At 39.7% G+C, this 14,084-nt stretch overlaps 1 protein-coding gene across 1 annotated transcript in view; it reads left to right on the forward strand.

Moving 5' to 3' along the window:
• Nucleotides 1-5,149: 5,149 nt before the first annotated feature.
• LOC140231462 (beta-1,3-N-acetylglucosaminyltransferase radical fringe-like) overlaps nucleotides 5,150-14,084 on the forward strand; it is a 101,754-nt gene continuing 92,819 nt past the window's right edge. The window contains exon 1 of the mRNA XM_072311592.1: nucleotides 5,150-5,920. Coding sequence (XP_072167693.1) covers nucleotides 5,150-5,920 — 771 coding nt within the window. The remainder of the gene's footprint in view (nucleotides 5,921-14,084) is intronic.

Raw genomic sequence — 14,084 nt, forward strand, 5'->3', positions numbered from 1 at the left:
GGCAACAGCTAGATAATACACTTTGCTTTATTTTAATGAGAAGAATGTCCAGAATGCTGATTTTGAAAGGAATGATTTCTGTTCTGCTTCCGCAGTGCTACACTATCAAAACTTGTCTGAAAGAGAAATATCTTCCAAGATTTTATGTAATGATGCCAGTTGCACAGTGAAAACCAATCTGTGACTAAAAATGTTGAATTGCTGATCAGAATAAGTTTCACATTGAAATGGATTTTAAGCAGAAATTGCCAGGAAATCTCCCTCGAGTAGAGCTATGTATATCACTTTGCAGGTGACAGAGCTGATATTTTGTGTGAAATATAATCTTCACAAATGTTAATGACATAGGGCCAATGACTTTTTTAATCGTATTTAGTTATTATGCCATGAAGCCAATCGCTACACTGCTCTTGCATTTTCAAGGTTATACATGTTATGTTGACATTTGAAAGCATACCAGTATAATCTTTTTTGTTTTTCCTTCATAAAACTTTATTACCTGTCAATATACCACAATATCGTAAATCATGTTGAAATTGCGCTCTTGATATCTTATGAGTGTGTGTGTGTGTGTGTGTGTGTGTCTGTCTCACTAGGAAGGTGAAACTCTCCCTGTTGTTGCGGCGTGAACTGCGCAAATTTAATGACAAGAGAGGTAGACGTGTTTCCACCTTTATGGTAAAACATGGCGAAGTTCACCCAAGAACTGTTCCATCTACGAGGTGTCAACCTTGGTCTCATGCGCATTTCTGTGAAATTTATATCTGAGTAAACAAAGAGATTTGCTTTGTTATCACGATGGCTTCCAACAAAAATAAACTGTCCGCTCTCTAACTGTCAGGGATTCTGACTCAAAGCTCACTTGAATTGGCAAAAAAAAAAGAAAAACAATGTGAAGAAAAAGAGCAAATCTGGTTGTTTATATGCGGTGTTTACACTGGCAGAGAACAGGTAAACAAAATGGGGAAAATACTCTTGGTTCGTTTTCACACCCCCCCCCCTCCCTCTCTCTCTCCCCCTCCCGTCCCGCCCCTCCCCCTCTCCCTCTATGCCGTTTCACTCGCTTTTCGTTGTTTCTGTGTGTCTTTCTCTCGTCAAGTCATGCACATCAGTGGTTCATGAAGCGCAGACTGCCATGTGCAGCCCGATTAAAAAGCGAATTCCGGACCAGTTATAAGTTAGTCTGATGAGAACAGTCAACATTTTGCGAGCACAACAGTGAAATTTGATCAAAGTCGGTTTAAGTTGGGTCAGCTATGAAATTATGAAGTTTCGCTCATATTCACCAAACAGTTTTTAAACAAGCAACATGAATACGCAAAAAGTATAGTGAATTGATTGTCATCGCCGATAACTTGCCATATAGGCTACTTTGTACATCAAAGTTTAAAACTTCGGTAGTTTTGTTCAAACGCGGTCAAGTCCCTGCCTCAAATCATTTACATGAATGATCTTCGTGATCAATATTTTGAAGTTATTCAGTCAGGAAAAACATTAGGGCCGAATTCACAAAGGTGGTAAAAATGAAACCATGATTTAAACCATGGACAAAAACCATGGAGCGCCAAGTGTCGCACGGAATATTGCGTTACGAAATTGGTCATTTCGTCGGCAAAATGACCATTTCGTTAACAAAATTATCATTTCGTGGACGAAATGTTCATTTAGTTACAAAATGTTGTCATTTCGTTACAAAATAATCATTTCATCGACGAAATGACTGATTTCGTAACGAAATATTCAGTGCGGCACTTGGCGCTCCATGGTTTTTGTCCATGGTTTAAAACATGGTTTCATTTGTACCACCTTCGTGAATTCGGGCCTAAGTCTTTACACTTTTATGGCGGAAGAATTAAATTTTCGTAACCCTTTTGTATGTGTGTGCGCGCGCCCAATAAAAGAAAAATCATGAGGTGATGACATCATCAGATCACTCATTTGCATATTCATATCCACTGTTCGCGAGCTGATACTTAAAATTTAGCGAATCCAGATAATTTCATGACTTCCTTACTTTTAATCTGATTTTGATCAATTAATTTACACTTAATAGGGCTTGTAAAACCATACTCTTTCTTTTCAGTCTCACTCTTAGCTGATCCAGAATTTCCCTCTAATGGACAAAACAAACTGATAGTGATGGTGTGTCATGACATAAGAACAATATGGCATCATTTTCATCGCGAGGTAAGATAACTTCTTCAGCGTAGGACCCCTTAGTGTTCTAAATAAAGGTTGTGCCAATAGCATCACCTTTGTATTGCCACGGAAAGCCATCCACACACGAGGTCATCCCACGAGACCGACACCCTCGAGTCATACGGCCCACGAGTTCAATATCCAAAAAAAAAAAAAAAAAAAAGGTTATTAAGTCATACAGGCCACGAGTCAATACAACCCATGAGTTCGACATTAAGCAAACACAAGGTCCACAAGTTCGACACATAGCAAAAAAGGTCCACGAGTTTGACATTTATTTTAGTGAAAAACGGTCCACGAGACCGACCCTACAGTGGGTCTTTTTGCTTAGTGTCGAACATGGGCCATGTTTGCCTATTGTCAAACTCGTGGGCTTTGCCTAGTGTCAGACTCATGGGCCTTACTTGCATAGTGTCGAACTCGTGGGCTGTATGACTCGTGGACTGTGTAATTCGTGGGATGTATGACTCACGGGCTGTGTGGCTCGTGGACTGTGTGATTCGTGGGCGTCGAACTCGTGACGTGAACCCCCACACACTTTAGCCAAGACGGACGTGATGGGTAAAACGTCTCGTCCAGGGATGTACAGTATGGTGACCAGGATTCGAACCCTAGATCTTATTACAGTCCAGGAAGAGCCTTGTCTTCTATGTCTTAAGTACTCGCGATGATGGTGATGAGAGTGATGATGATGACGATAATGGTAGTAATAGTAATAACAGCATGATCATAAAAATAGCGTAATATTCAAACGGTGTTTAATGCTGATAACTGATAATATAATAACAGTTCCTTTTAATTTGATAATTATTCAGAAAGTGCAGTCTTGATTCCACTACCTTTGAAATGAGTTTTTAATAAAGTCATGACTAAGGAGACAAAAACACCCTTTGATAGGCCTAATGCATGTTTTGAAAATATCATTGCAATCGGTAACGCTTGAAATAGATTCGTTAATCTGAAAGTGAAAAAAGGGTTCGTTATTCCAAAGACTCGTTAATACGAATACGAAATGACGTGTTTTTTTTTCTTTGTGTGTGCGTGTGCTGTTTGTTTGTTTGTATGTTTGTTTGTCGTTTATATTTGGATTAATGACTCTTAGGCCCCTATTTCATTTTCGGGATGGCAAACCTTCGGAGTAACAAACCTTATTAAATTTTCGGATCAACTATCGAACCTTCGGAACAGCGAACCTTATTCAATTTTCGGATCAACGAACCTTCGGAATAACGAACATACCGGAAATGCAATGGGAGGATCGAGGGGACAGAGAGGAGGATAATTTTGTAACGTACAGCTACCGAAAGAGGGGTAGAAAATGAAAGAACATTAATTGGTGACACTGTAAACTTGGACGAGGAAACGTGGAAAGTTTAAGCCTACATTGCAGGAAATGGAGGTCTATTGACAATCGTTCGCGAACGTTTATGTATCTTCAAATTTCTAAAAGGCCGGAAGGAACTATACGCGGTAAAAGCAGAATTAATGTGTTTGTAAAGAGCTTTTCTTTTTTTTTTATTACAGGCGATGAGCCACAAAAGTTATTGTCAGATACCACTTAATAAGGAAGTGATTTATGATGTAAACAAATCTGTCGCACGTATCGGCTTTCAGGTGGCTTTAAGAAAAAAGAAAGAAAGGAAAGTCGCAAATGAAGGCAATTCTCACATTTCTCAGCTACTCTCGCTTTCTCTCTCTCTCTCTCTTTCCCACTCTCAGAGTGAACGATAGTATTGCTGAATTTACATAAAAGATGTTCAGGGGAAGATTAATCCAATTGTAATTCTGGGATTAAAAATCATTGATTCTACAAGACATTATAGCATCAGCATGGACATGTTTTTACTGTATAGTATACAATGAATGTTTGTGAGTGCAATGGACAATATTTCATGAAGATATTTCATGGAAGATGAAATGATCCATTCAACTCGGCTGCGCCTCGTTGAATGGATCAAACATTTCATCTTTCACCGAATGAAATATTCTGTCCATTGCACTCATAAACATTCATTATTTGTATACCATTTGTATTATACGGTTGAATTTGTAGCCATCATGGCACATACCGGTACGTACAAAATTCGATTTATTTTCAGTATTCACAGAGAATAATATTAGATTTTGTTTTCTTCCTGTAATTTTCTAATCTCGTTTTCCAAATCATGAATCCATATGACACATACAAGGTGTTAAATGGAACGTGTCACATTGAACGCCAACAGCAGATTCGTGCACAAAAACTCTTGTCGCCATTATTGGCAAATATGCAAGGAGTTTAAATGTAAAAACAGGTAAACGCCATTTTCAAGGTTTATTGTCATTATAAAAAAAAAAGGACAGAAATCAAACCTGTCAATGACATTGCATACGTTACATACAAGGAAATATTATTTTTGAAGAGTTTATCAAAATAATCACACATATCCTGATCACTTTCTTTGTTATTGCGCAGCTTCAATCTCATATCTTGAAGCTGAAAAATAAACGATATATCGGATTTTGCATTTGAAACTATTCAATTTATTACTCTTTCATTACTAGTGCATTTTGGCCTCTAACTGTTACTACTATACGGTTGGAAGGAAAGGTGAATGGAAAAACGCCATCATGCGTCGAATGTGACACAATCCCACGAGTTTCCCTGCCCAGTATACACACAGTAACGTGAACGGAGAAGCCACACATGTTCTCAACGGTCACTTTTATCGCTTCACCCAACTCAACCGTGCAAGCTCGGCGCGCCGTCTTACCAACCGAGGGGATCGGGAGGCGATCTCCAAGGGGAGGGACCGCACGTTCACCTCTAAAGCGATTTCAGTGTACTGTACTGTTGTTGTTCTGGAAGACGGTGTTACACACGGTAATGGATTGCGGATACGCGAAAATTGTTGAACGAGTTTGATCATGGCTGTTGTCGTCGGAACCAGCCTTCAGTTATTATAGCAAGATGCGATGTCGGCTCAGGAAAACGTTTCAATATCTGTTCCTCGCCTCTGTCACGTTGCTAGTCTGGCGCGAGCTGAAATGGATCGACGGAAACCGCGATTCGAACTCGAAGCGCGGAGCCGGCGCCGCCGCCGGCGAGCACCCACTTGTTGCTGGAGTGAATCCCCTTGAGCAGCGGGTGGAGAAGCGTTCGGCTGCCGGTGCCGCCGATGGGGCAGGTGGTGGTGGTGGTGGTGGCGGCGGCATGCGCGGAGGACGGGAACCGCTGTGGCAGAGCAAGCAGGTAGACGGTGCCCTGATCCAGAAGAAACAGCGTGAAGCTGTCCCCGAACTCGACGTTAAACCTGACCCAGTACTGGACGATACACCCGCGAAAAATGCATCACTGATTATCAGGACAAAGTTTGTGGTTTCGCAACGTGGTGAAGGACCCAACAACCCTGTTCTGCATCCTATTCAATCCAACGAAAGTATCAGAGCAGGAAAGCCTCAACATTTACCACCAAATACAGACCACTCAAAAGGGGCCAACCCCATACCTTTGGATCTGCGTTTAAACGATTTATCTAACATCGCAGCAAACAGACCGCAACAAAATGTGGCAAACTTTACAATCGTTGTCCATAACCCTGGCGATGTGCAGTCGAATCCGCAGATCCACAAACAGATGGAACTCTCAGATATATTCATCGGTGTGAAAACGACAGGAAAATACCACAAGGAACGCCTGCAGATCATCCTGGATACATGGTACTCCCTTGCTCCAGAGCAGGTGGGTGACAGTATACAAAAGTCACTACTCAATCACAGAATGCACATATATCTTATGCTGCCATGCTGTGGGTGTTGAAATGGTAGAGAGAAGTGAATGAAAACTTTTTCTTCACTTTGAACACTTTTGAACAGTAAAGGATGTTCATCAAAATCAGACCTAAAATAAAGATCATGGAAGTGTAAAATCTCCCATATATTTGCAAATCAGGGTTGGTAAGTTTATACCAACAGCCGCATAGTCAGAATGGCAGAGGTGGTGACATCGTTATCACAAGTTTTCCACTGAGCTTCATGCAAACCTTCACTAAATTTCCTTTGTTTAATGTCACATTCTAAAATTGCCTGTCATCAAAGTATAAATATTCCCAAGAATTGTCATATTTCTTCCTGATACATCATAACAAATGAATCCACATATCTAGCATCTGACAGAAATGTATAGTTTATTTAAAATGTCTTGCATTTCCATCATTCCATGAATATTCACATGAATCTTGTACCAGTATTATGAGATAATGTTAACTCTGTACATGCCAGATAAATTGCTGCTCTGTGGGATTTGTGTGTATTAATGGTACAAAATGTGACTTTAGTTTTAGGTAAGAGTTAAGTGAGAGACCAAGGCCAGGGCTGAGTTTGAAAACAATTTACAGCATTTTCTGTCAATTGCCTTTGCTGGTCTGGAACCCCAGCTGACACCATTATTTGACATACGCCCCCTCCCCCTTTTTCCCTCAACCTTGGGTGGAGTTCAGCTCGATCATACTTCCAGGATCGTACCTCCTCGGTGTTTTTTATTGCGTGTTCTGTTATGAATAGCCCCCCATCATCTGATCCCCATTCTTCTGCTTGTTAACTGCCTGAACTTGGCTGGTTGGGGTTTATGTGAAACAATGCGTGGTGTCGAGAACGACACACTCCGACTCCTATTGTTGTCACTGGTGATGGTAACACGCTGTCGGCGTATAATGGAGCTACCCCAGAAGAGAGAGAGAGAGAGAGGGCTGGAGGCAGCTGGAATACAATTTTTTATTTTCATTTTTAGTATCTAAGAGGTGACAGAAAAGTCCATGTTGCTGCACCCGATTTGTGGGAAAATACATTCTATGGGACGAGAGTAGAATTTGAAATACGAGCGATGCAATTAGATCGAGAACGATGCCGACACTTTTGACAAATTGATGCAAATTGCATCCCACGTGAAAGGAGTGAAAGGAACCAGGCATTTGCATTCATCATTGCCAGGGATTGAATGCAAACAGGGATTGCTGAGAAAGGATGGAATAATTGATGGTTTTTTGTTTGTAGCAAATTTGCTGATTGCAAATTTCCCCATGAGAGAAAGAGAGTCAATCAGTGTAGGCCTACATATCTGAAATTTTGTGGTTTATGGAATATGATATAGCAAGAAGAAAACCAAGTGCTTTATGTGTGATTTCTTCATTCTGTGATTATCACCTCTGTGGATTATCAAAATTTTACCCATTTAGTTGATGCTGTTTTAGTCAGGAGAGAAAAATGGAAGTTTAGTATCCAGTGTACATGAGGGTACAGGAATGTACATATACATCTGTTGTATTATGTTGACTTGTTATGTTCACATGATACTGGTGATGTATTTGGCATTCTCTGTACCATAGAGTATATGATGTTTATGTGGAGAAAATGACAGTCTGAAATGAAAAGAACAAAGAAAAAAATCTATATGTATGCGTATCTGAAGATAGCAAACATTTTTTTAACGTACATTTTGAGGTTTACTAAACATTTGATGAATTATGATTAACAGTTCTGAGGAAATGGTCATGTATACCAAAAAAGGGAGAAAAATAAGAGATAATTATACTTGTATATGTCATATATCATTCAGCAAGTCTAATTATTCATGAGTGGTTAAATTTGTGATCTTTAGTGCAGTAATGAGTGTTGGCATATCGATGCATGCCCATCACTTTTGTGTCAGATCAGAGTTAATATGTTTTGTGCATTTTTAAATTCACAAATATCACCTGGACTTGCAAAATTTGCAAACTATATAGTGTGTATATACAGTAGGTTCTGCCATGGATAAGTATGGATTGTTATGAAATGAATCAAATGCTTTCTACCAGTGCAGAGAGGTTTCGTATGGCAACCAAAAAAGCCTGTCCTAGTTTTCCCCAGTGAAACCTGGCTCATCTATTGATAGCTGAGTGCTACTGGATTCTATTCAAATGCAGATCTATAATTGTTTGTATTACTGGTTCATATGTGATTGCTTTTTGCAATTCAAAGAAGAAAATGAAATCAAGCAGCATTATAAGCAAGGGCTACTGTATTATTACTCCATCTAGGATTAATGAAGATGAACATAAGATGGGAAGTTAATGTTCAGATATTAAAATATACCAGTTTACATCAGTGAAATGCTCAGTATTTCTCATCACTGTTATCATATTATGAACATTATTCTACTATAAGCACTATCATATGAGGGTTGTCTGCTCATCCATATATACACTTGTAGTTGTATGGCCTCACGGTATTGAATACATCATTACTTGTTGCCATTAGCAACTGCCTGGCAATTGATTTTCAATCAGGCAGTACACAAGTGGGGAATGTACTGTGAGTGTGCGTACATTTGTTCGGAAGACACATGTTTTTCAGTCGTGTTCTTTGCCAGGGCATTTGACACATTATGTACAGTATTTACTGTATGTTGTCCGACTGATGAAGTTGTTCTTTCAAGCTTCGAAAATTGGATTAATAGACTGAAAAAATTATGTGTGCAGTAGAATAACAAAGACCTAATGTGATCGATGCACTCATAGCTCACGCCTATCACTGGTTAATTATATAAGTCACTTGCAGAATTGCCTCTGTAATTCCAGGTGCACTCACAGGGATGTTGTTTGGCTTGAGAGCGTTAGGCAACAGAGCTTGTTATCAGTACTCATACTGTATGATTCCAATGGAGATATAATTGTGAACGTGATTGTATGTTACGCACACTGAGAAACACGCTGACCTGCCCTCATACAAACCCACCACCTACACAGTTCCAGGGGGCTGTCATATCGAATGATCTTGGAGCGTTTTTGAAGAGATAAAACAGGCTTTGGACATAAGGGTGATTGATAGGTTGATTAGTGGCAGCGATATTAGCCAGCCATCTTTTTTATGTGTGTGAACAGTGCCTGGGTCATACTCATACAGGCTAGTGTTTTGATTTCAGTTCATCAGAGCAGTGTTCACACCCACAAATTGTTTATAGCCACAGATTTTGGTGTTGATGGCAGTTCTGTGACGCATCATCATATAATTGTGAATGTGTAAAGACCATGACCTTTGGGAGTGAACTTTGCTGTTTGTTCATTATGACTGTGGCCTTCTGGCTGGCCTTGATGTGTTGCTGGTAGTCCTATGGCACACATCACTAGCTGCATTCCTACATAAATAAATGATAGCTAACTGACTATTTTACTTAAGAGTAAAAAAAAAAAAAAAAAAAAAAAAAGGAAGAAACATTTGTTGTGTGTACAGATACCCAAAGCTCACTCTGTCTCTTTTGTGTAGTTTGACTTTCTTTCATAGATATGATTATGAGTCAGTGTCGTCTGTACAAGAGTGTGAACACACACCACCCTTTCCGATGCCCCCACCCCCATCCCACCCCCCCCCCCCTTGATTCTCTCCGCGACTGATAACCCATCACCCGATACAAGCAATCAGCCAGCAGTAAATTGGGAGGCCGGCATCCATTCCCTGGCCCCACTCCCACAGGGAGTGATAGCGACGAAGTTGTCGTCTGCTGGTGTGAGTGTGAATAAAACATGGTGCTCCGGTGTCACACATTTTTTTTTTGTTTAATGTTTCGCTCCTTTACTGGCTTAGCTCTAGTCGAATTCACACTGTAGTCGGAAATAGTACTTCAGCACGAGACCATCCATGGCTAATGTGAGTGCAGTAGGATTGTGAAATGTGACCAATTAACAGCTCTTGAAAACCAGTACACACTATTAAACACAGAAACCTACCCAACTATTACGGTGTTGAAATGTAAAAGAATGCTGGTACCATGAAGTTGCGTCCATGCTGAGCACTTTTCTTCATATTTATGTAGTGTATGTAATAATTAAGGACTTTGTCAAATGCTGCATCTTATTTCTGTATGTGCATCACAATAGTTGATCTCTGCCGAAATTTGTTATGAATGTATTCTACTTCAAATCCGGTGCTTACAAAATTGGTGTCATTAATTTTTTACGAGTACTCTACGTAGTTTGATTGGTCAGTGTAGTTGATATTTTTTTTATGCCACTCAACAGGGGAACTTAATGAGCTTCATTAAAGGTGGGGGGGGGGGAAATAAATGATAATACATGCTGACAGGAAAGTGTGCTCCGATCTATGTTTTAAATGCATTTTGCTCCTTTGCTTGAAAGACGCTGCAAAAGGTCATAGTTATGATCCTAGAGGCAAATTCAAGAACTGCTTTGTATTATAAGCCAAGCAAAGGTCAATATACTTTTATGGCAGAGTACTTCAATAAGGAAGCGTGGATTCATTGTTTGAAGTATGTGCTGGTTTCAGTGCATCAAATAGATACAATCCGGAAATTTTGATAGGCAAATGAATCAGCGCTGTTTTGGAAACACTCAAAAGCTATTGTAAAACTTACTTTCTTTCAAAATTATTAAATGATAGAAGATAATTAAATGACATGTGAGAAAGGGAAATCATAACAGACAATGCTATTTTGGTGAAAATTTGTCATACTGCTCAAATATAATTTTCATTCTTTATTATAATGTTCTAGTTCTACTGCTGCATATCTATGGTAGTATCTCAAAACCATGAAAGCATTCAGTCTATAGATCATGAAACACAATGATGGCAATTATACGTATTAACCGAGATTAGTCCAGTTTACCTTTGGGAGCTGTGATTTCAAATTTTTTCAAGATATCACATTTGATGCATATGTGTACGTCTGTTGTATCACATAACATCCTACCATGTAAAATTTTTGCAACAAAGACTAAAATATAAGGAGATATCAGTATTTTTCTTAATAAGCCATAACTGTAGATGGTCTAGCCTGGAAACATTTTCATTATAACTATTGTTCACATTTTGTGTATTTAACAATATTTGACATCGATAATACGGATTCAATTTTTTTTACAGTGGTTGTTTCTATCCCTAACTTCTTTAGCATATTTGAATCTGTGTCGAGGGCAAACTAACTATACCCTCAGTTTGCAAATATCGCACCAGTTGAAGCAAGATTTTGTTGTTGTTGTTGGAGCAAGAGTTATGTCAGTTTGTAGTCTCTTCTTAGACTGGTGCCTTCAATTTTCAAGTTTCTGAAATCCTCATATAGGCTCTGTCTGCCTTGGACCAGCTGCGTTACTGTACGGCCAAATTGTATGTCAGTATTGTCACACAGGTGAGAGAAAAATGGGCCCAGTGCCTTGAATCAAGGCTACATAAGATATATGACTGGTGGTAACATACAGGTGCGATGCTCTCAAAGTTAACATGGGTCATCCCCTGTCAAGATGACAAGCAGCCGTTGGTGATAAAAAAGAACCGCTCGAAATCCTTCCCTGACAGTCTGTATACATTTGGTGCAAACAGCGTTCACGGATGGTTGTGAAAACCATCCATAAAAAGCGGGAATGCTTATTTTTCTGTTGGGCTAATGCACATATACAGAAAGAGACAGAGACATACTGGATATGAGAACACGCAAATGGATATAAATTTTTTTCCTACAAGATGTATCACCTGGCATTATTGATAAAGATGGTTACCGTGGTTACTGGAGACAGGGGGATTTAACGGTTGGGTCTGATGGATTTTGAGGAGCACAGTTGCACAGAGATATTAATATGAGCATACAGTATGCTCCTTTCGATAAACATATTAAATGTTCTTGTGTGTTTGCAGTTATGGAAATGGAGCAATGGTATACACAACATAGGCCAATGCCTACATCAATGATTAAGTGTCAGTATGCTAGACTGGTAGTTAGCGACATTTCATATACTGATGATTTCTCATTAATAGTTAGGCAAACTGGCCTATCATTTATCAAGTTAGAGCATCAGATTTGCCAGTTTGTGAAGTCATTTGTGTCAAGGGCAGTGAATGAGGGGATAATAGATCAGACTCCATCATCATCACCACCAAAAAAGAAAAAAGAAAGAGAAAAGTGTTGGACAGGGAAGATAAGGGGAAAAAAAATAAAAAAAGCCTGACAGAGACTTACAACGATCTAACAATTCAGATATCCTGAGTACCACAAACAAACCATGATATAAACTTGACCATATTCAAGGGGGGGGGGGGGGGAGGGGAACTCTTGATGTTTTGTTAAATCACCTCTTTGATATCCAAGGTAAATATGCTGGATGTGGTGAGGAATTTGTCCAAATCTCTACAAACCCGCTTGGCAAGATAGTCCTGCTTGGTTTGTCTAGGGGAAAAAAAAAAGTGTAGATTCGAATGAGGGCAGATCCAAGAGGAAAAACATGCCACTGGTCGTTAGAAGGCATCTTCCCAGGATGACGGGATATCGTGTTTGTTGCTGGAAGCTAGTTTTGTTGGGCCGTAACATAAATTTTACGATTTGCTGTTTTTTTGGTGAGATGAACCACACGTGCCATTTCACATTTGTCAAGATTTGCAGGACTTTGTGAGAAATTCTTATTTAAATGGTAGTTTAGTTTAGATCTGTTTAGCAGACTCATATATATTATACATGTACATAGAATACAAATAAGTAGTAAAAAGTTAATAAAACAGAATGTAAATAATTAGTGCACAGATGACAAGTAGAAAATGGTTGAAAGTGATATTACCATGATCTAGCTGTTTTACTGCACTAAAGATAAGTAGTGTACAGACTGTCCATCTGCCAGGATGTAGAAAAAGTATGAAATCAGACCACTCTTTCTATAGTATACTATAAGAGGCAGTCTTGGAATAAAAGCAAAAGGCAAGAATAGGCTTGATTAAGTAAGTATTACATGCATGACTACTAAACCAAATTGTACACCTTTTTTTATTATTACATTATCTGAAACACATGTATTCAATGTCCATTAGGTTTGGCATCTTTTGCAAGCTTTATCATACATCACTTGTGCTATGTCTTTCGTCTGATCTGACAAGTTTTGTTGAAAAGACACTGTTATGTATAATCAGTATGATGGCACACGTGAATCTCTTATGTAAGAACTTCTTTCACTGTAGCCAGCAAAACAAGTCCATCCGTAATTTAGATAAGATAAATTGCAAGTTGTGAAAGTGGTTTCGAAAGTAGCAAGTGGATATGAAGGGGGAGAAGGTTGTTGACTTTTCCTGTAGATAGAGGGCAAATCTTTGAATTCACTTTTCTCTAGTTATATTTTTATCCCCGGCTCTACTCCCCCACCCCCCTCCCAGCCCCGCCCACTGTCCCCGGCCAGACATATGGACCTCAAACCCACAGACTTTACACAGGCTTATTTTCTCTGCACGCTGTGGTGTCACGCGAGATGCCTATTACATCATGTGTCAGTGGTGGACCGAATGAATGTTGGCATTTCTCCCCGCTGGTCGTCTACGAGGGGGTCCCCCCTTCGACGTCTGGGACAGGGGATGAACTTGTCTCTCCCCGCCTCTCTCCCCTCTTCGCAGCCAGCCTACAGGTTGGCATGCCGCTCATTCAGTGTCTTAGTCTCTGAGTTCATGCTCAGTTCCAGCACTTATTTTCAGCAGGGTGTAGGGCTACATTGCTTTGCATCATGCCTAAATGATAGGCCTACAGTATAGACCAGTAAATGTGTGACATATTTGAGATGTTCTTTTTCAACTTTTTCCCCGTGAGTTCATGTCCCTCGGGGCAGGCGGCAAAATGTGAGACAAAATCATCCTTTAAAGGGCTTGTACTTGTACCTTGTTTTCAGACCAAATCCAGCCACAAACCACAAACAAATCACACATTATTCATCATCTGTTCAACTCGCACCCGCTCAACCATGAAAAATGTGGTAAACACCGATTCATGACCCGCAAGCGCCATTCAGATGGGGGTTTGTGAGAAGGCCCTACTGAACAAAAGCCATTCAAGTGTACTTAAATTCCATGCTCTCTTGATCATTTAAAGCAGGAATATCAACACTACAGAG

This window comes from Diadema setosum, chromosome 8 (assembly GCF_964275005.1).
Source record: "Diadema setosum chromosome 8, eeDiaSeto1, whole genome shotgun sequence".
NCBI classification, from domain to species: Eukaryota; Metazoa; Echinodermata; class Echinoidea; order Diadematoida; family Diadematidae; genus Diadema; species Diadema setosum.